We start from the raw sequence: 23,240 nt of genomic DNA, 5'->3' as shown, positions 1-23,240 counted from the left end.
ATAGGGTATGGCAAAGAAGATGTGCTATATGAGGACTGTGTATACTGTATGGATTGTACAATAAACATTATATATACAAAATGTGACACAAATGACACTATTTCATAAAAAAAGACAAGTTCTGAAAGAGCACTTTTCTAAAGAACATTTAAAATAAGAGAGAAATCTTATCATACAGCACACATACTACCGTTTATCTACGGCATCCAGTAAGTGTTACTTACATTCAAATGACTTCACACGTGGGTTTCCACAGACCTTTAGCGTGTGAATATAGCAGGAAAGTGTTGAGCATATGTTAAGTCTGTGGTCCAAAGAGCTGCAGGTTTGTACTCAGTTCACTTTAAACTCGTAAACAACTTGAAATCAAATTTACAAATGTTTTACATTGATTTTACAGACGCGAGTGTGACAAAAGACTCATTTTAAACTCCGAGCTCCAATGGAGCCCTAAAGACACTATAACACGTACACTCAAAAATACCAAGAATGCATGTACTGTCTGGTGTACAAGATCTGTACTTTATGTGGCCTACACATCCAGCTGCACCTGATGGGGGCCGAGAGCTGAATGTGGGGTAAAGGGTCTCTTTCACTTCCTCCACTACAAACTGCACAAACACACTCTTTGACCATTCGCACAGGCTGCCGACTCATTCTCATTCCCAGCCATCTCTACGCATGAATCTGCAAAAGCGAATAAGGGCTTTACTGTGAGTGAGTCAGAGAATGCGTAGTGTGCTGCACTCTGAACCATGCGGAGAACAAGACAAGGTTTCTTCGGGAAACACACACAAAGAAACTGCCAATGAGTACAAATCATTGTTTAATAAATCAATTTTTGCTCCTCTTTGAGTTACACTGCATTGTAAATACTCCTATACATAAAATTGTATCTCAATGACAAGAAGCACCTGATAGGGCAGAGAGAATATATATATATATATATATCTATATATGTATATTTTTCATGTATCAAGCGATAAGAAAACAGAGTGAACAAGATTAGACTGATTGAAAACTGGGTGGTGAAGAGCAAAACTGCATACATGACATAACCCATGGCTCCGTCCCAAACTCCTGTTTTAGTACATGTTCTTACAGCTAACGTTGCCGTTAAATCTTCATATAAAACACCGTGATCGCAACAAAAAAAAAAAAGCACAAATATTCTTCAGGAGAACTGGGAGGGAGAGAAAGGGAGGCATTAAATTTACCAACTTTTGGCTTCACTGTCCAACGCATATAATAATCAACCCCAACTCGAGTATCATTCATCCCACATTTTGTCGTCTCTCCTGATATGTAAACTGCAGTGAAATGGTACGCAGCCTGGGGGGGGGGGGGGGGGCAACTAAGTCAACCATTTCTATTTTCCTCAAAGGGGAAAGACTGGAAGGAGGTGGAGCTTCCTGTTAGCTCTTTGAGGAAGTGCAGGATGAAAAGGGGGCTAGCGGACTGCCAGCAGTGGACATACAGAGGACACACACTGTCTTTGACAGCTCTTCCAAGACTTGGTAGATTCATAAAAGGAATACTCCACTTCTTTTACCGAATATGTTAGGACTCTCAAATGTTAACAGCACTAATAATTCAAATATTGGCTGAGGAATAGACAATAATATGCATTCAGAAATCCCCCCCCCCCGCTGTCCTGCTGAGGGGAGGACAGCTTTGTTGTTTTTTTGGTGGAAGTACATCACTACATCACTGTGCAGACAACATGTGTAAAACCTTTCCTTAACAATTTTCTACATGGAAAAACGGCAGAGTATTGCTATAAAATACGTAGATATCATGTGAGCACAGGCATGTTGGCGCCTATAGCTGTACAAAACTTGCATCACATTAGAGAAGAGAGAGTCAACTTCCTGTCTCACAAGTCGCAGACCTTGAACGGAGGAAAGGGCGTGTGTCACACGTGTGTCATGATCGGCTATCATTGCTGGCCAAACCAAAAAAAAAAAGTGTCAAAAGCCTTTTCAGCTGCTGCACATGCTGAGACTGTTAGCATGAACAGTAAAGGAAGAGATGAGGTAAGAGCGAAAGAAAGAGAGAAGTGAAATTTAAATTAAAGGGAGGGAAAGGAACGCAGTGTAAGGAAGAATATTTTGGATGTTGAGCTGATTTCAATCTTCTTTTCTTGTAGTGCGAGACTGAAGGTTGTTGCTTTCACATAGTAGTGAACTGACCGTGTGCTTGTCTCAGCTTTGCAGCAATCTGTAGAAGAAGAAGTAGAAAAAAAAACTTGCATCAGAGGCTGCTGAGCAACATGCTCCACAGGTGAGAAGGCAACAAAAAGGACAGACGATGAAAATGCTTTACCGTCTCGTAAAACTTGACTTGCTCTTCCAAGTACAACTGCATGACCCTGTTGTAGTCATAGATACGGTTGCTGTGGAAGTGGTTCATCTCAGCTGCGGGACACACAAGAGGAAACCAGATATCAGATGTCATGACACGATAAAACTCCACCGCTTAAATGTTTCTGAGTGAGTGCGTTACCTTGTAATGCGTACGACATTGTGCTGACTCGTTTAGCCATCGTGACTTTGTCCTGAGCGGTAATTTTACTGGCAGCCACAAGCTTGTCTCCCTCCTTCACCTTCTCTATGGCTGCCTGCAGGAATTAAAAATAGTATGAAGACAAAAGACCATTTAACTCAACTGCATCCAGATAAGGTGCAGGGATTAAAAACGAAGCAAAATGAAGCTTTTACAGGTTTCAAGTCTCTTCTAGAACTGGGTTGCACCAGCTACTCATAAATCCTTTACTAAGTTTGTGTGTGAAGTCCTTACTAAGTGATAAGCTATGTCTAAACTACCGATTTACTGAATGTCTTAGCTAGTGCAAACTTTAATAATGTGTAAATTGGCAGCTAGGAAACATCCGTAGCGTTGTCCAATCAAAAGCACTCAACTATGTAAACAGGAAGTCACTGTAGCATCATTAGCTGTAACAAAACTTCCCAATATAACAGTTTTAGAAGGCAAATGATATATTAAAATGTAGATATGACTTTTTATTAACGGATATGCATACATCGGAATTAGTGGTGTAGCAAAGCCTGACAGTTTCGGCTGTATAAATGAGGCTAATAAAGCTTTGTGTCACTATTCCCAGTGTACCTTATGGACTCCGATGGTGTCAGGGAAGCATCCGAGCAGACCCTTATATTCATTGTTGGTCTCCATGACGAAGTGGAGGTCTTTCTTGGGCTGTAAAGGGAGCGAAGGTGGATGGACAGAGAGAAAAACAGAAACATTTAACATAAAAATCAAAAACAGGAAATGACAGAGATGTGAAAGTGATAAGAAAGAACACAGGGAAACACTATCTCACAGGAGTAACTTCCCAAAGTTTAATTTTAAAACAATGGGCTAAAAAAAGGCTAAGGGCTAAAAAAAAAGGGAGATGTATAATAGTGCCGATTCTCCTTAAAGGAGCAGTGTGTAGGATTTAGTGGCATGTAGCTAAGTCAATGATTCTTAGTTTCAGACACAGTTATGAATATTATATTCCATTTCGGCCAATAAACCCCCCTAAAGCCGACACACTGTTCCTTTAAGGGCTCACTGATTCAGTTCACCAACAGAGCCAGTTACTAAAAAAAAAAAGAGTTGCTGTGTAGTACTACAAAAACAGCTCCAGTAATAGAAGAGGCAATAATTTTTAGCTGCTGTATCCACATCTGGATGTATGTATATCAAATTCAACACCTACATTTTTGCCTTATCCTTTAATGTGTCAAGGGGACGCTGTATGCAGCCTTAACTCGACAGATACACTGCATTGTTGTAGACGTTTGGCTCCATCCATGTCCAGACTATCACAGGCAGAGCTAAGCTCAAGCCAACAATTCTACACACTGACAAAAAGGTGTCGGAGCAGCAAACGCTTACCAGATGAATCCTCCCTCTGGAAGCTGCGTGGATATATCAAAAAAGGCCCAAGTTTGATTTTATTACACACCAAACTAAATCAGCCCACACAGAACGGTCAGAGAATCCAGAAATAGAAGGATGAAAACAACATTTAGGAAATGCTACACAAAAGTGTGCCGGTGGCTTCTTCCTGTATAGATACAGACATCACGGACAGGACGTTGGGTTAAAGTGGTCATTAAAACGCCACAACCAGGATGTAAACACTGACTGCAAACAGGAAATGTTCACAGACATTGAGAGATATAATGATTATTGAGAGTGAACACTAAACAATGTGGTTGATAAACGGGTCTAAAATAAACTCAAAGACCTTTGAGGGAACAGAGGCCTTTAAGTTCTGCTCCAATGCCATATAGGTGATGGAAAACAGTAAGTAGAAGTAAAGGTTGTGTGGGTGAGAATAAAAACACACGATGCAAGCACTTCTAAATAATAGTACCTACCTGCTCTGCCACCATCTGAGCTATTTCCTCATACGTCTTGCCTGCTGCCGTCATGGCATCAGTCAGGGTTGACTCGCCTGGAGCAGAGAAGGGGTTAAAATGTGTAATCACCGTGTTTCTCAACAGCATCTGTGTGCCAACTTGTGGAAGTCAGTTTTGAAACACGCTGACTTCCACGTAATGAATATCAGCTTCTACCATAATAAAGAATGTGTGGACGTTTTGAAGGTGTCACTCAAAGTTGTTGTACCTTGGTATCCACTGCTGTTGAAGACAGAGGAGAGGTTTTGGAAGGCTTTGCCGATTCTCTGGTACTCTTTTGGCAACGCTGTGGAAGGGAAGAAATGAAACATGAAAGACAGACACACACACACACTGTGTGAATGGATTTGTCTTAAGTTGGCAAAATACTCTGAACCACACATTAATATAAACAGTAATTACAGATGAAAATGAAGGTGTGGCCTGTGTGTGGTAAAACATTTATTTAGTGCTTCATTGTGTACGTACGGCCTGTACATCTCTTCCAGTGCTCGTTGCCCACTGTGAGGATTTCCTTCACCCCGTCATCCATGGCTTTGGTGAACCTGCTGAACTGCTCACATTTCTGCTCGCTGTGGACGAGGGACATACATTTGACATACGTTAAACCATAAGCAGCACACAGTCAGCCACACAGTTAACGTTGGTGCCTTTTTGAGTTGCAGTGGTTGAGAGTAAAGTTTGATGAAACTCACACTTCCACAGTATCCAGGTCCGCAGCTTCCGGCTCTATCGTGGAGAAGATCATCACTCCCACCGTCTCGTCCTTCTCTGCTTTTCTCTTCCCCATCTTCCAGTCCTGTACCAATGCATCGTTTTAATTAAGCAGTAATACAAAGAAAACCCTTGAGAACGAAGGGAGAGGGGAGAAGAAGCGATGGGAGAAATAGCCCACCTTCTCATCCTTGTAGGTGAGGAAAATCTGGAATACATCACTGCAGGAAACAACGGGGTGCCTGCACATCCTGGTCATCCAGCCCTGCAACCGCTCCATACGCATCTTAATAAACTCTTCCTCAAATCGCCCTGGAATAGAGGCGGGGGAGGGGTGCATATAAAAGATTATATAGTCATGCTTTCTTCAGCAACGTTCATCTTTTTTTGGGTCTTGGTCACACTTACCCGTCACCTGCTTGTCGGGTAAAGACGGGATGGGGATGGCTGACCCAAATTTGTCTAGAAGCCTCTCGTAGAGCCAATCAAAGTGCTTGTATCTGTGATTGACTGGTCGGTTTGTGGTCTGCAAACCAAGAACATGGAATTATAGACACTGGAAGTCATGTAAACTGGAGGCAAACAGTTATCATTAACTTTCACCATATTTTATCATGTTTATTTCACTGAATATGACAAGAACAGGATTAGATGGCACTGGATACTTACGTTGGGTGTGATTTGGTACTCGATGTAGCTCTTGAGGCCGTACATCTTTGAGCCTTTCTTGGGATCAGCCACCACACAGTCAAGCTGAGTTTCTGGGTACATCCACACCGGACCAACTTCTCCTGACTGAGCAATACAAACACAAGGTTTAGAAACCTGCTACTCTGCACTTTATGGCATAAAAACCATTTGTATGGATATTTAGCTATAACCTACATAGATTGGTAGCTTCTCTTTGCCCTTAGCGAGCTGCTTGCATAAGAGGTAGAGCTCTGGACCAGGCTTAGAGAACCCAGGAAACCTGCTCAAAGAGAAGTTTGGAAATTAACCACGATGTTGTGCATAGAATTTTGGGAGTGACGGTGACGTTCCTGAAAGCAATAAACTAATCTCTTAAAGGCAAATCCTAACTGAAGCCTAATCCTATGACAAAGCCACGATTTTAGAACCGTCCACACTGTTCTGCTTCTTCGTTTTTCTATCAAACTCAAGAATCCAAAGCCTCGTGTCTTACTGCTCTATTAAGTCTTACTTGTTGAGGGAGATTTTCATTGAAGCTCCTCCCCTCTGCATCGCGCCGCTCTCTCCAGATTCTGACTCGGCGTAACCTCCAGTGGACTTGTCATCCCACTCATCGTCCCACTCATCATCCTCCGCTCCTGAGAGCAGATACATGCACACACGGTCGTGTTTTAGGCACAGAGAGAACACCTTCCGTGTTCAACAACCTACTGTAAAACGTGTAAATGTGCAGGGACTGAACATTTATAAATCCTGCGGAAGATTAAATGCTACAAACAGCAGCTTCTGCTACATTAAATCAATGAACCACCAGCAGAGACGGACATTAAAAGGATCAATTCTGTTAATCAAATCAATTCTTAATTGCATCCATTATTGATCGTTGTTGTGGTGGATAGAGAGACAACTACATGTTGCAGCAAGAGCCTGAATAATATGGAATATCTTAGTCTAATTAAGGTTATTTACTCTTATTTATTAAGTGGATAAATACTGTTTAGCCTTACTCTGAGGTCCCGAGAATTAGATTAGAAAGAGAATTTTCCAGAGGTAACGGATGCAGTTGCACCAGTTTGAGAGCATGCAGCAGTCGCCTATTAGTGATCAGAGAAACTGCATTTCTGGAATAACATGCATTGTCATCAAATGTATCAGCATATACACCACACTGCCGCGCGTCCTCGAAACAAATGAGTTGCTACTATTGCACTTGTGAACTTGTTGCAACTCTTGTGATGTTTGGTTAAAAGTGTTCAAAAACAAAACAGAGAGCATGCACCCTGGTGTAGAATAATGTATTGCATCTGTAAGTACAGTTAAAATAAATAAATAGCCAACAATTTGAACCTGGTGTTCTAAACTTTAAACCTCCTTTTCTCTCTTTAGTTACTGCTCTTCTTCTTTTTCTTCTGTAGGACAGACATGCTGTGAGACAGAACTCATCATCAAACACAACCAACTACAACAAAAGTCTGTCAAACATGTCAACATTGTCAAATGGTGCTTTTTTGACAAATACGCCGCATGTATCAAGAGGTACAATTTCATCCAGTTACACTCAATTTCAGAGGTCAGTCACATCTGGCACTCTACCACATTGCAATTAAGTTAATAGTGTTAATATTAAGATACAAATTGAATGCTGCACACACATGCTTTTAAGACTGTACATCATTTCCTAAAACTATTTGCTGGTATTTATTGCCAGTCCACACACACACACACACACACACAAAAAACGTAGGAAACCGCTTCCACCAGGCAATGCATGGGATACCTGTGTGATCGATAAGGTAAGGATACGGGTAGATGTCTTTGGCAAGAGGGAAAGAAAGGAAAAGTCTGTTAATTCTTCTCCGTGCCTTTTATTCCACCAGTTCTCTTTTTACAATAACAACTGGAGAATTAAAAAGTAATTTGTGAGGACACAACTTTTCCATAGTCTGCAAAAACAGAGTCATGACTTCATTGTCCCGTCTCTGTGGAGGGACTGGCCAGAGACAACTGAGCACAACCACATCTGGGAGTTAAAGGCACTGCACATCTTTAAACAACGGGATGAAATAGTATTAGCAAATAATAAACACTGGATCAAACTACCTGGGGGGGGTTGCTGTGCATTCTCAAGGTATTTGACTTAGTATCAGGTTAGGTCGAAGGACAGGAAACAGTTCTCTGTCCTGAGTATAAAACATTGATTTCATTGTTCTACGATGCAAACCTCATCTGGTACGAACTGTGTTGCAGGACAGTGTTACACGAGCTTGCTTATTCTTTGAATATTTGCTGAATTAAGCGCTCACCTCCACGAAGCTTCGCAGAAGTCATCCACTGCAGCCATATATTCTATCTTTGTCCCAACAATTAAACTATTTGCAAGATCACGACAGCAAGAGCTAGAACAGTGTGTGTGACCTTACCGTGCCTGGAGGCAATCACAATGTACAGTAGAGGTGTAATCTCTGTTTTTAGCAGCACTACTTAATTTGTCTGGATCATTGTGTCTATTAATTCAGAATACTTAACATTCAAATAAAGTTAAATGACCCTGTTAAACATTTGACAAGAGTCAAATATAATAACTTGAAAAGAAAGCAGAAGCACTCTAGAAAGCCAAATGTGACGCTTGGTCTTTATTTCCTGATTTAAATTATCATGAGGTTTTGAATAGCAGTAGTGTAAGTAAAACTAGAAGAATAAAATGTACAATATATAAACAGCACAAGGTCCTAGGCAGTGATTTTTACTGTACCGACACATACTGTGTTTCTAACTTCAGGCCACCATGGTTGCGAACTGAAAAGCTGTTCGTACCTGGGCCCTGGTAGGCCTGAGGGTGGCCCTGGGATACGGAGCTCCAGGGGTCAGCGGGACTCTTCCCGGTCTGGGTGCCCTCCGGATTGGCCGCCCAGTTATTGTTGGAGCCCCCCGAGGGGTCCGTGTTCCACACCGACCAGGGGTCATTACCGTTACTAGCCTGGAGCAGACGGAGAGAGGAAATGTGAGGGACGAAAGAATGACAGCTGAAGCATGGAGAGGAGAGCGACAGCACAGAGTAGAGTCTGCTTAATGAGAGGCTGACAGTGGTCGTTCACCAACATGCTTTTTCACATGACGCAGACCTAACACGGGAATTTGTTAAAGAGTGTAGTTTGTCAATTCTGTTTAACACATGCAGTAACTACAAATATAATAATACTGCATATTTGAAAACATTTGCTTACAATATGAATATGCACACTCGCACAAAAACACTACCATCCTCATGTCTATACACACAATTATTTTTTACAGTACTTCCACGTTAATAATGCAACTGCATGCCGTGCTTGCAGGTCCAATATACTCTAAACCGCTATGAAAACTTGTAGGCAAAGGCATGCAATAGAGTGTATGTGCGCCTCTTGTAGGTTGCAGTTAGCTTAATGCTAACCAAGTAACACAGAACTAGTGCAGGGTCACTTAAACCACCGCGCGATGCACAGACATACAGAGCGATTGCTGCAATGAAAAATGAACACAGCAGTGCAGTGAGGACCAACACTCGGCAACAACAGCATTTCTTTCAGATTTAGCGGCACCTTCTATGTACATGAATAGATAAAGTTTAAAGTAACAGTCAAAATGGTAAACATTTTAAAGATTACGCGTAAGATTCTGATCATCACGGAGTAAATGTTTGTGCAGTGGTCTGATGATTCGTCAGGGAGATGATTAGTCAATCATACGTGAGATACGTGATCTTTAAGCTTTTTAACGTTCCGCTGTAGTGCTGATTCATACAATTATGATAAAGGGCGTGGGAGTCGATTGGTGAGGTGCGAGTGAGCATGTGTGCACTGTAGTGCAAGGTGTAAGGAGAGGGTGAGATCATGCTCTTTGCAGGCAGTCGGAGTAGGTGGGGGAATTTGCCAAAGCAGACCAATCAGAGAGGAGGGGGGGGGGCTTGGGGGCAGGACTTGGGTTTTCATCCACCACCCCTACGTGGCGGTTACCTCATCGGGGGACGAAAGGTAGGGGGAAACTGGGGTGTCGGGGGTGTCCGGCTGGGGACTTAATCCCCCAGCATCCACCTTGAGAGGGAGAAGAAGGTGACATCATCACAAGGCGCCAGCAGTGGAGGTTTACACTCAGCATGGGATGAGTTAAAGTGATGCTGGATATGGATGCGTTTGGGTGTGTGTGTGAGAGAGAGAGTGTGAGTGGAAAGAGAGAGCATGAGGGATAATGGCTGACACATTTCCTGCTTTGACTCAACCCCTAACTGTGCCCAAAATTTCTACTGATCCAGCAGTACGCTCATGCTTGTGGAACTTCCTGCCTGCTAAATACAGAAGATTTCACCGAGCATATTTCCTCTCGGTTCTATCTTACTAGAGCTAAAAAAACGGTGTCGGTTTTAAATGACACGACCACGGTGAATATCTTCCACGGCAGCTGCTCTCACTTCTGCATCTCTGGGGATCACTCAAGCTACACGGACGTCAGTCATCACTCACTTCTGCTTTCTGATTTTTCTTCAAAATCACCCCCATCACACATTCTTTTGAGTGGATAAAAGGGCAGGTAGCCCAACTCTAGCCCAAAAAGCAGGCATTTGATATGAACCCGGTATTCATTTAATATAACCGTCATTAGGTGAGCTCATTACCTGGTATTGTGCAGGTGCTGCCGCGGGAGCGAAGGAATCAAAGATGGACAGGTCTGGAGTTGCAACATGTCCTACAGTTGGAGTCGGGGCCGCGGCTCCCGGGAGCGATGGCAACTGCTTACTGAACTACAAACGAAAAGATAAAAAGACATAAAGAGACAGAAAAAAATTCCCATTAGAAGTATTCCAGAGATCCCAGTATGACTTAACGACTTTTAAAGACGCATTCCTCTGTGGTAATGTGATCGTGTCTCCTTGGCATTCCCTGGCAAAGTGCGTTTTAAACAGTCTCAGTGTATCCAAAGTGTGAAAACACCGGCTGGCGATACTTAAACGCACACATTCAAAATCTGCTTTACCACTTGTCAATATGACGACACCACACCTAATTCTTCTGGCTATTTTTTGTAGCTCATCCTTTTCTTTTTGCAGATCTTATTTTGTGCACTGAAACAGAAAGCTGCTGCTTGCGAAACAGACTGTTTCCCGATGTTTTTCATTAGATGTTACATAAGCAACAAGTGCAATTGTCATCAGTGTTTTTTATTTTTTTATTATTATGATTTGGAAAGAAATCTAAACAGTCTGGGGGCAGCTGTGGAGGTAACTTAAGGTCAGACAAACACACACATCCACATGAGCTTGTTTGCCAAGTAAAGCAGAAGGATAATATCAATCACACACACACACACACACACACACACACACACACACACACACACACACACACACACACACACACACACACACACACACACACACACACACTACATTGTTAGACATTGCAGAGGAGGTTGTTTAGAGTGAGGCTAAGCTGGTAACAGACTTCAGAAACTTTACTTCAAATCAAACTCCCTCTGTGTCTCTTTCTGAATGTCTTCGGAGTGAATCACATCCACACGATGAGGTCAGAGTTACTGGACACACCACACACACACACACACGCACAAATACCCTAATCAGCAAAACCCTGAAGAGGGCACATCCTGTTGTGATTTCAGTAAGCGCCGCAGTTCACAGTCAAATGAGAACGCTATCCTTGACTATACTGACGGATATCTAACCGATAGAGGCCTTGATAGGTTGAAATCTTAAATGGTTGAACTTTAATTTAGCACATATTGTGCATCGCAACCTCACGACTTGATAGCAGACGGCTTTGCGGCTTCATTTTCTGCGTCGGTGGTTTCACCAGCCCGCACCAGGAGACTTGTCTATCTTTACCTCGATGTAGTCTTCTGGCACCAGTCCAACCTCCCCTCTGGAGTTCTGTGCTTCAATCCAGCCGCCTCCAATACTCTGAAATAGAGTGAGACCAAAGCACAACATGTTAGCATGAACAGGCTCAGTCCAGCAAAGAGTTGGTGTCCGCATCACATGCACAGAAAAAAAACAGCCTACTGGGGGGAAGAAAATCACATTAAAAGGAAATCTGAGAATGTGATGAAATGCATTGCATTAACCTGATTACTCTAAAAACACACATTTACGTGCAGCTGTAAAGGACGCATTGCTACAAGTGATCCCTGCCGTGATCCCTGCTGCCACAGCAATACTTATTCAAACTTGTCGCTGTGTTATCGTCGCTGTGTTTCTCTTAATTCACCACCGCAATTAAGACCACTGGGTTTTCCATGAACATGTTATTCACGGAGGTGACAATAACCAGGTTTCCCCCAAATATCTGTAAACACACCGAAAGCTCGCCGGACAAATTCCTCCACAGTCAGTTTATTTAGAGAAGAAGAAAGGAGAGAGAGAGACTGTTTTCCTGATACAGTAAAAACTTAAAATCGACTCTGATTAGAAAACTATGCAGGTCAGCACACAGTGAGGGACCTTTGAACTGTTGTCGACTGGCTGTAATGACATCATGTTTACTCTTTTTCTTCCTTCCTCGGTACGAGTTTGTGACACTCCTTGTTTGTGTTCGGCTTGAGGTCATGTGAGCCGGGCCTTTATAGTTCTGTGGGTTTGAGATAGGAGTCTAACAGAAAAGTCACAAGAACGCTATTTTCCGGCTAAAACACACACACACACACAACTAATATAAAATACCACTACTTTAAAAAAAGACTGAGTGAAAAAACTACATTTTAGGTTTTTCCTCCTTTAGTAGAAATACAAATTTGACATGATTGAAACAAAACTTCATGTAATCGAGCTGATTACATGAAAAATGTACTACATGCAGCAGTGGGATCCTTTAGCCCTGTGCAGATGGGATATAAATACATAAATATATATATATATATATATATATATATATATATATATATATATATATATATATATATATATATATGGTAAAGATTTACCTGATTGGTGACAGTAAGCGTCTCTCCTTCTTTCACTGTCAACTCGTTGTTTCCAGCCTCAGCAGAGAAGTCATATAAAACTTGTACCTGAACACAGTCAAGAAAAAAACAACACACGATTCACTACATGTTTGACGAACACTTTTAAGAAGACAGCACGTGAACATATATCTGCATGTACATACACACACACACACTATATCACCCTCAGGATAATAACTCTTGTGGACTTAAATTAACATGCAGTGAAACAGGCCTAACTCGTTCTCCTGCCCTGTGATGCTGACTCTTTAATTAGGTATTAGTTTCAACCAAAAACAAGGCCGGAACCATCACGTTACCCGGTTCAGCTTCATACAGGAGCCTGCAGTTCTTCTCACACTGACCCACATCTACAGATCTGCCCTTTCCCCCTCCCCCAAGAGACACTCACACATGTCACACACCAACACACACATACAACACTGAGTGTGAAAACTATTCTAAATATGACTTTGCTTTTCACAGTTGACTTTATGGCTGATTTTGAGCCTCGGGCCTAATTTATTTGACTATCTAAATTCACTTGGATTGTCAAATATATGAAAATACATGAAGTATGTCATGTGTTATCAAAGCAGTATCACCTTCACAGACTAACTAACTTGTTCATTAACCAGTGAGATGGAATTTAAGGCTATTTTAGTGTTGGCCAGCCACCTCACAGGAGTCAATGAAGTTGGATAATGAGAAGACAAAAGAGAAGTTACAGACTCAGTTATCGTTTGTATCTAGGGAAAGCACTGTTTGTTTATTCTACTTGGGTACAGGATGATCTAGATCCTCCTAGCTCGATGGCATGATGTGGAGTGCGATGTTATTTCAATTTAAAGTCCCCCACCAATCAATAAGATGTCTTACTTATTGTTATCTCACTTGGATGTTTGACCAGCTGCAGATGGGGACAAGTTCCTCTGTGCTCACCTTAAATCTGACTTCAAACATGTGGACCAACGTTCTGGTTTTGCTGACATAACAACTCGTTTGGAAAACAATCCTGGAACAATATGCAACTTTAACAGTTGTAATGTGGAAACTTAAAACCTCCAGCGCGCGCGCGCACACACACACACACACACACACACACACACACACACACACACACACACACACACACACACACACACACACACACACACACACACACACACACACACACACACACACACACACACACACACACACACACACACACACACACACACACCTTTCAGGGAAATAGGAGACATATTGTTGAAACAGTTAAATTTGTGAAATTAGTTATATTTGCATATTCATAGATGCTGGAGACTGTTATTAGAATATTAAAACTCATTAAGCCTACTATTAATACCAACAGTAACTAATAAATGTCTTAATAATACTTAAACTAACTGAATTAATTGTAATCTATGGTGAAAAGTAACAATCAACCAATCATACACATTCATACTGTACAGAATAAACAGAGCCATTCACACACACGCTCAAGACTACATTTCCCAGCATTCCACGGGGGTAGGAATGACCCGCACTGGAAAGGTAGTAAAATGTCACAAGACACTTTCTTAATGAGGCACATTTTCCATGTATCGCAAGAAAACTCATTTTCTGCATACGCATGTGTCGTAAGCGCCCATTGCGCGCTTTTAAACCAGAGTATTAAACTGTGTTTGACTCTTAATATGTAGTTAATCGAGTGAAGTGTTCTCTGTGAACCTAAACTCGGGAAACTACAACTGTCTGAGCTTCCAGAGTCCACAGCCCGCCTTATTAGTACAAAATACAGCTGTCAGGGGACTCCGGGGGAGACAATAAACCCGGGTTGACGCTAAGACAGCCTAGAAAAGCTGCCAGACTTACCTTTTGCGCCATTATCGAAGCATTGATCAATCATTACAAAACACAGGCCCTGCGGTTTTCAGGATTTCCAATCCTCAGCTGGACATTTCCCCCCGCTGCTTTACAAGTAAAACACAACACGGTAGTTCCACCCGGTGACGAGCGGCCGCACCGCAGACTTTAACACAAAAACACAAAGAAAAATCCTGCAAGAAGACGAGAGGAGTTGTCAAGTTAGTTCAGCGTGAGTTTGCGCCGCGCAGAGCCGCTGACAGTACGGAGGGAGTGACCTGCTCCGCGGAGAGAAACCGGAAAGGTAGTTCTCGGTCCGACATGGCCCTCCAAGACATGACTCGTTCATTCCAAAATAAAGTGAGCCAACAAATAAAACATGCATAATGTACGTTTAAAGTAGGTCATGTTAAAAGCACAAAAATACAGATAATAATGATAGTAATACGAATAATGTGAATTCATAAACCATGTAAGGTGATTTTAGTGATTGTAATAGAATCAGTCAAATTGTAAAATATGCCACAATAACAGCCATCAAACATGTTTCCTTTAAAATATATATTCTAGGTTTTTCGTTGGTTAATATTGTACTTTCCAAATTTTCTTTCCGTGTTAAAGAAAAGGTGTGAAGTTCCGGTGTATTATTGCAATCTCAAGGCAGCTACTGTAGTGTGTTTACTGACACTATGTTGTTGTCAGCTCACAGCTGGCCCAACGGCTGAAAGGGAGTGACTCTGGGTTTATTCCTGATGCTGAAGTCGGCCTCTGCTGGGCTCAATGTGCTATTACATTACAAACAAGGTCCATCGTTGGTATACCTGTGACACATCTACTGTACACGCTTCTGATTATCAAAACCAAAGACAAAGCAACAATTTTAATGGTTAATTTATATAAGTAATAACGTTTATTTTATCCAGTTCTCATATTTCTAATCACTATTTGTTCGTAGAAAAGATCATTAAGCAAATTCCATCCTGCTATCATAAGCTGAAAATTGCAGGTGCAAACCCTGTTAACAACTTAGAATTGTTCTCATCTGAGATGTTGAATGGGCGTTATAGAGGAGGTTGACGCACTGTAAGAGAGCAAGCCTTTAAAACTGGTCTTTTCAGGCTGCCTCACCCTCTCAGCTCCCTCATTGTCCTTTTGATTTGGTTGTTTTGTGTCATCTTTTGTTCTAGCATGCAACACCTCATTCTTAGCCCACCTTGGCACTTACATACACCAGATCATGTTTCTTCCACCTAAGAAATATCAGCAAACTGAGATCTGTAGTATCAACAGCTGAACTGGAGATGATCATACACGCTTTTATCTCTTTACGCATTGACTACTGTCACGCACTTTTCTCCTCACTCAGTGTATCTGCTCTTAACCGTTTGCAGGTCATCCAAAACGCTGCCGCCAGATTACTCACCAGGACAAATCGACGGTCTCACATCACCCCCGTACTCCGATCTCTTCACTGGCTCCCTGTAGCATCCACTTTAAAACTCTCACCCTCACTTACAGAGCACCACACGGTCAGACTCCTACATATGTGGCTGAACTACTTCACCCTTATTCACCCGCCCGCACTCTCAGGTCAAACATGTTAAACTATCTGTATGGTCTTATATATGGTCACATTGTGTTTTTTATGTCTGTAATTCTGCTCATGTTAAGCACTTTGTGACTAACGTCTGTGAAAAGCACTTTATAAATAAAACTTACTTACTTACACACCACCGGTGTAATGATTGGTCACATGTCATTATTTTTCTTTCTTTAATAATAAACTGTGATTTCACCTCCACCCTTTTCTCTTTTTGTCTGAACTGAGAACCAGTTCATGACAGCATCTTAAATACACAAAAGGAGTTGAAATCAGACGAAGCACAACTGCTGACAGTATTTCATCATTTCAAATGTCCGCCCTGTTGGCAGTTGAATTTTCAGTATGTATGTAAGCACTGGTGCAAAAGATGAAAGCAATTGAAAATGATACGTCGAAGCACCAGAGATAGTTTAAGTCCCCTGTAGATATTTTAGTGCCAGTTGGTAAGAAGTGACAGCAGAGTTGTTTATTACTGTCGGTGTCAGCTGATGTGTGGATGCTGAATGCAGTTGACGTTTTCTGTTAAAGCTGTGTAATGTGTAAAAAAGAAGATTTACAGTATACAAGAGTATGAATGCGCATTACCAAAGGCATACAGAAATTCAACAGTGACTTCCAGTGCCAATGATCTGAAAGAATGATCCCACTATTCACATTCCTGTAAGATTAAATAGTTTGGGCTGGAATCAAGTGTTGGATATATGAGAAGGTAACAGAGAGGGAGAGGTAAACCTTACAGCTATGGCCATTTTGGGCCATCGTCAATATATTAACAACCTCGCCTTTTGGCCCAAATGAAAAGTTAAACTTTCATTCCTGCTCCTTCCTCGTCGCCTCCTCATATATCAGACACCTGAGTGGTCTCATTTGTCCGTCAATGTGAAAGAACCGGTGGAGTGAGTTGATGTGAGGGGATCTGAGGGGGGGGGATACATTAAGTAGGTGAAGTCTGCAGCTCGTTAAGAGAAACAGAAAGAGGGTATGAGTGTGTAATTGTATGAAAAGACTTGACTTCGAGAACGAATATTTTCACATCAAAGGCAGTGAAGAAGCAGATTTCACACAGAGCATGAGCTCTGAGAGAAATCCTTAATTGAAAGTGAAATATAGCACATAAAATAAGAATGCAATTGAGGCAGCAGCCAAAGTGGTATGCAGTGGAGGGGGGGGTGGGGGGGGGGTTCTTGTGGACAAATGTGAAATGACTGAGCATTTTTTGCTGTTATCACACGGTTTCATCGAGCAACGCAGGTGTGTCCGAGGATGGTGGGAGGGTGTTTGGCAGCTCCACAGAAACTGAGCTCAGTTTGAAGATCTCCAACTTCACAGAGACATCATGCGCTCTCTGCTTCCTTTCCTCTGCCTGTTCTCGGTCTGGACAAAGGGAGCCGGGGCGTCGGACCCCGACTTGCCCTTCATGGAGTACCTGGACCAGAATCATTTGGTGTGCCTGAAGTGGGGCTTCGATAACCCGCAAGGAATCATAACATTCAAGCTGGTGGTCAACACGACGGGCTGGGTGGGCCTCGGCTTCAGCTCGGACGGAGAGATGGCCGGGTCCGACATCGTCATGGGGGGAGTTGGACCCAGTGGAAGCTACTTCGCAGTAAGTCAGCACCACATGATAACAACTGCACGTGTAGCAGTTAGTTTTATGTTTCCTCCATAATTGGATATCTTTAAATATCACAGGCAAAATGTATTCTAGTTTTTTTTCCCCCATGCTCAATAGCAAACTGAACACATTGCTGTTGTCTGAGGGTTGTGTCTTTCTGTCCATTAGGATTACCATGCAACAGGGGAATTCATGCCTGTGGTGGACGAGCAGCAGAACTACACTCTCCTCTCTCTGACTGAGAGTGACGGTCAAACCATCATGACCTTTCAGAGGTCCATTCAGACGTGTGATGACGAAGATTTCGTCATCCTTGTAAGACTTTCAGATATTTTGTCTCCCAGTTTTTTAAAGTCTACGTTCTGCATGTGTGGAAATAGGCGTACAGCTTGAGAAATGTGGCATGCGTATCAATTTCAGTCACTGTTGACACAAAAACAATTGCTTGAGAATTTAGTGTTTTATCCATTATTTGGTTCTGAGGGTGTTTTACTTATTCCGGTCAAGTTTCATTGCTAAATCACACTGAATATGTGTTGAGATTGGAAATGTCCTCGACGTATGATGTTAATCTTGTTGATTTCAGACTGGTTAAAACTTTACACAGAATAAAAAAATGATTAATGAACTATGTCTTGGTGGGTTGCTCCCTCTACAAGGCTACTGTTTCCTGGGATCAATACCACCAACCTGAATCACAAGGGTTTGACTTTTTCTCCCCTGTTGTGGCTCATTATTTGTAATTCTAGACTCTTTTGTACAGCTGATCTAAATCTTCCATGTAAAGCTCAAGTTTCCTGCTTTTACCCACTGTGTTAGAGGATTTCTATTGTCAGGTTCACCTCAATGTTCTTCAATACAGTACATTGGGTTGGGTGTTTTTCAGATATGAAGACAATGGCAACAAAAGAAAAAGACAAACAAGATTTTGTTTTGCATTTAACACATGAAACGCGAGACATCATTGGTCATGACACCTGGTTGTATCAGTTGGAAATTGTAGAGCAGAATGCAAAGTCAGAGCATTAAACTGACTCTGTTTATCACTCTCATTCTTAAGGTTAATAGAGACTTGATTTTCCAGTTTTGAGAGCATGCCACATCCCTTTTCCCTCAATGAAAGCTCTCTCGTGTCGCTGCTTTTCTCCTGTATCATATTCATTGACTACAATCTCCACCTCTTTTCCAGGATACACCCATTCAGCTGATCTATGGCTTCGGAACAACAGATACGCTCGGTTATCATGGGAGCCGCAGAGGCGCCAAGGAAGTCAACCTGCTGAACTATGTGGCCAGGTCAACCTCAACCAACCTCAACTATCTCAGCGTCACAATGGATAATGTAGGAGTAGTTCGAAAACACTTATGAGAATGATACACAAGGCATGTTTGGAAATTGTAGATTTTAACCTCATAGCTCACTTATCTAAAGAGATCAAAGGGGAGTGCTGGAATACATTATAGTCTTTATATATTTTGGATGAACGGATGGAAATCAATCAAACACCTAAGCAATTCTGATACCAGTAGTCATCCAAGCTAAGAGACAAGGTTGTTGTGTTTGCCTTCACCTTCATCTTTATCTTTTGCAGGTCACTGTCCCTGAACATCATACCTACTACCACTGCAAGGTCATGAAGTTTCAAAACGTGGATCCAAATACAACATATTATATATATCAGGTAATCATTCGTATTTTTCCTCACCTTTAATCAAAATCAGCAATTTAATGTTGATCTGCACATGTGGTGTTGGATTAACGCGCCATACTACTCGTCTTTTGAGTGGATTGAGCTTTCAGATGCAAAACAAGTCTGACTGTAGTAGTAAAGATGAAAATACTTAACTTATACTGTATAAGTAAGTGTCCTAGCTGTGGAAGAATGAAAAATGGCCCACACATGAAAAGTCAACATAAAATGAATCCCGATTTTCTGTTTCATTTCTACCTTCATTCACCATTTTTAAAACTCAAATCTCTTCTTACTTTACCTCAGATTGAACCCGTGATTGAGAACCCTGACATTGTGCATCACATGCTGCTGTACCGCTGCCCCTCCTATGTGACGGAGGCGTACGACAAGCAGTGCTTCATGGGCGACATGGGGGACACCTGCTTCGCGGTGGTGGCTGCATGGGCAGTGGGAGGAGGGGTGAGGGAGAATCTATCTCTGAATGCTGAAATTCATGTTGTTGTCTGTATTCGTGTGTGTATACCCATGTCAGGGATGACATGAGCTGATCCACAATTTATTCCTGAAACTTCAGGTATTTGAGCTTCCAGAAAATGTGGGTATTCCGGTTGGAGGTGCGGACAGCGATACATTGTATAGGCTGGAAATCCACTACAACAATCCAAACAATGAAGCAGGTAAATACTGCATCTATGTATCTATGTATCTATGTATCCATGTATCTATGTACTGCATCTATGTATTTATGGATTTATAGATAGATAGATAGATAGATCTAGATAGTATAGATATAGATAGTATCTAGATAGTATAGATATAGATAGTATCTATCTATTTCATTTTTGACATAGCTCACTCAAGGGCCACTGTTGACATTATGGCCCTGTTTTCCCAGGCTGAGTAGGACTTCCCATGGGCAGTAAATTGGCCTTTATTTGTAAAATTGGTATCCCTTTAAAATACATTTAGTACAACATGGAAAACATCTGCCTTGTCTGGGCAATAATAGACAGTAAACAGTCATGTCAGGCATAAGTCACATGTAATATGCTGTCATAACACAGCATTATTTTTTACTATACTTATTACATATTTTCTTTCACTAACTAACATGCAACCATTTTTAAACTGCGGTCTCTTTCCGTTTAGGTAGGAGAGACAGCTCAGGACTGAGGCTTCACTATACAGTCCAACGCAGGAAGTATGATGGGGCCATCCTGTCCACAGGTGTGAACCCACATACCTCTCTGATCTACAACATCCCTCCAAAAGCCGATCAATTCCACACCTACGGCGTGTGCAATACAAGTCTCTTTTCTCAGGTCTGTATTGTTTCAGTATAAAGTTCAAAATGAGATAAGTTAATATGTCTTTTTTTTGTTGTAATGACTGTGTTCCTGATAGTGTTTACTTTCCACCCCTAGCTTATGAATCCTGTGCCTGAACTGCACGTGTTTGCTGGGATGCTGCACACTCACCTGGCTGGGAGGAAAGTCAGAGTGAGCCATTACAGGTCAGAAAAAAAAAATTGTTGGTAACTATAAAATCAAAGATCTCGCCAAAAACTAAAAGAGGAGATTAAACAATTAACTTAGGGTTGTTTTGAGTAGTATCCAGTTTTGATGCAGAACGTGCATTGTAGCTTTGTTGTCTTGTAAAACTGTTATTTCATTCTTCACTGTAGAAATGGAACGCAGATAGACTTCTTGCTCTTCAACGAAAACTACAGCTTTGGGCTACAGCAGAGCGTCAGGTTGGGAAAGATCAAGACCATCAAGCAGGTAAGTTTCCACTGCCTCCATGCCCAGATAGTATGCCCATATGTTACAAGGCAGTTTTTTAGTAAGTTCTTGGTTGTTTGTGCTGTTAAGAACTATATAATTTAAATAGTACTCTATAAAGTAACATGACACATTTCTTGTCTCCCATTTCAGGGCGATGAGATTGAGGTGGAGTGCACCTACAATACTACCGATCGCACCAACGTCACCAAGGTGGGTAAATACTGTTAACCTCATGTCATTACGCACACAATGTGCTTTCAATTAAATCAGTGTAACACATGTAACATGAAGACTTTGGATGAAACAAATGAGCAGTTTAATATTTCATGTATCAGAAAGATTGCTGAACTATGTGTTGGTGGTTGTGTTGTGTTGGTGCAACGTGACATGAACAGAAAATGTAACGGTCCTTCCTGTACAAATGGAATACTTTGGATTCTTATTTTTCAGTAATGATACGAATGATCTGATTTGCTACGGTTACATTTTGAGTTTCGCAACAACCCTGTTTTAATTTGCTATGTATCTGTATATGTGTTAGACTATTCATTCAAACAGGCTAGATGTCCTTTTCCCCAAATCTATAGCCTTCATTTGAAGGCGTACATTGATTGTTAGAAACAGAATATTTACTGGGAACAAGCTTAATCAAGTTTAAACGACTATCAGGGTGGCCCTCCCTGGACCCCTCTTGGTGGCGCCACTGCCTGGCTTTCATGTTCCCATGGCATCTTACCTTTATGCACATGTATAAAGAGAATCTCATGTCTTTAATGCTTGCCATGTATTACATGTTCCTCTTTAAGATGGGGTTAGCAACTACTGATGAGATGTGCCTGGCCTTCCTACTGTACTACCCTGCAATCAAGATCACCAACTGTGTTAGCAACCCAAATACAAGGTATCTATCAACCAACACAAGCTAACAGTAAGACCTGATGCAGGTCTTATGCATATAGATACATACATTACATACATATTTCGTTCAAGCAGCTGTATCTTGATACGCTCTTCTACGAATTTCTGACAGCATGTCTGAGAACGCGACAACTTCAGAGCAGGATCCAATTGCAGCGCAGGAGAGTTTTCTGAAGGACCTTCCACAAGTTCAGTCTGCCTCTGATGACGAAGTAAGTCTATTTTCTATTATACTTCCAAACTAATAAATACATTTTGTTGAGGAATTTTTGTTTATAAATGACTGTGGAGTCCTCGGTCTGTCATTGCCTCTGCCAAGTATCATAAAAAGAGGTATTTCTTTGTCATCTTTTCTATTTCACAGAACAACTTCTCATATAACCGAAAAGGCATGGTGAGGGAGATGATGACGACACCGACTGTCACTTGTCACAAACCCAGTGTGGCAAGCGGCGCTTCCCGGATTATGAATTTAGCAGGAATAATACTTCTGCTACTCTGGATTGCAGTAATGTAACCTGGTTGTATGCGCAACAGATCCAAACCATTGCAATCTTGATAAAGGAAGGCACTGTTAATAAAATCTATATTGTAGCCCACTGGGCTCATTCAACTTTACAAGACAGGGTGTAAACCACTTTCTATGATTTTGTTTTCTCTGTTTGTCGCATATCTTTTTCTCTTTGGTATTGATTATTAATCATCTCTTATGTGTGTACATGTATTGTGTTCATTTCATGCACTCTCAGCCTAATTGCTGATATTTATATGTATACAAATATATATAAAAGAGCCAATCATTTGCTAAGTTCTCACCTAATAAAATATATACACCACAAATAATATATAAAAGTGGTGTTATGACAATCTAATAAAAAGTCTGTAATCTCTGGATCTGGATCTAAGTGACATTAAGGCATGTAGTTACACTGACTTTCCACAGGGGGG

At 41.5% G+C, this 23,240-nt stretch overlaps 2 protein-coding genes across 4 annotated transcripts; one reads left to right on the top strand and one right to left on the bottom strand.

Annotated features, from left to right (window-relative positions):
* Window positions 1-298: 298 nt before the first annotated feature.
* On the bottom strand, window positions 299-14,969 carry snx9b (sorting nexin 9b). Of its 3 annotated transcripts, XM_079180546.1 has the most exons (20): window positions 14,688-14,969; window positions 12,807-12,893; window positions 11,713-11,787; window positions 10,489-10,614; window positions 9,833-9,910; window positions 8,652-8,814; window positions 7,615-7,650; window positions 6,349-6,475; window positions 6,033-6,117; window positions 5,817-5,942; window positions 5,556-5,673; window positions 5,329-5,459; window positions 5,129-5,232; window positions 4,902-5,005; window positions 4,642-4,719; window positions 4,392-4,468; window positions 3,130-3,219; window positions 2,506-2,620; window positions 2,326-2,417; window positions 299-2,220 (listed from the first exon to the last, which is right to left on the bottom strand). In XM_079180546.1, exons 1-20 carry the CDS (start codon window positions 14,697-14,699, stop codon window positions 2,173-2,175), a joined length of 1,872 nt encoding a protein of 623 aa, XP_079036672.1. In that variant the 5' UTR covers window positions 14,700-14,969; the 3' UTR covers window positions 299-2,172. The 3 variants fall into 3 exon arrangements, with proteins under 3 accessions (XP_079036672.1, XP_079036673.1, XP_079036674.1); XM_079180547.1 differs by lacking the exon at window positions 7,615-7,650 and having other exon boundaries at window positions 300-2,220; XM_079180548.1 differs by lacking the exon at window positions 9,833-9,910 and having other exon boundaries at window positions 301-2,220.
* Window positions 14,970-17,617: 2,648 nt separating this feature from the next.
* On the top strand, window positions 17,618-23,053 carry LOC306711692 (DBH-like monooxygenase protein 2 homolog; the record flags this gene model as incomplete). The annotated part of the gene is made up of 14 exons (XM_079180708.1): window positions 17,618-17,887; window positions 18,065-18,211; window positions 19,086-19,238; window positions 19,489-19,578; window positions 19,894-20,049; window positions 20,165-20,267; window positions 20,740-20,912; window positions 21,015-21,103; window positions 21,275-21,371; window positions 21,525-21,584; window positions 22,181-22,275; window positions 22,405-22,504; window positions 22,657-22,737; window positions 23,042-23,053. The coding sequence occupies 14 exons, from the start codon at window positions 17,618-17,620 to the stop codon at window positions 23,051-23,053; spliced, it is 1,626 nt and encodes a 541-aa protein (XP_079036834.1).
* Window positions 23,054-23,240: the final 187 nt, after the last annotated feature.

This window comes from Pholis gunnellus (assembly GCF_910591455.1).
Source record: "Pholis gunnellus genome assembly, chromosome: 19".
NCBI classification, from domain to species: domain Eukaryota; kingdom Metazoa; phylum Chordata; class Actinopteri; order Perciformes; family Pholidae; genus Pholis; species Pholis gunnellus.
Note: the sequence above shows the minus strand (reverse complement) of the source record. Positions and strands in the feature narration are given on the sequence as shown.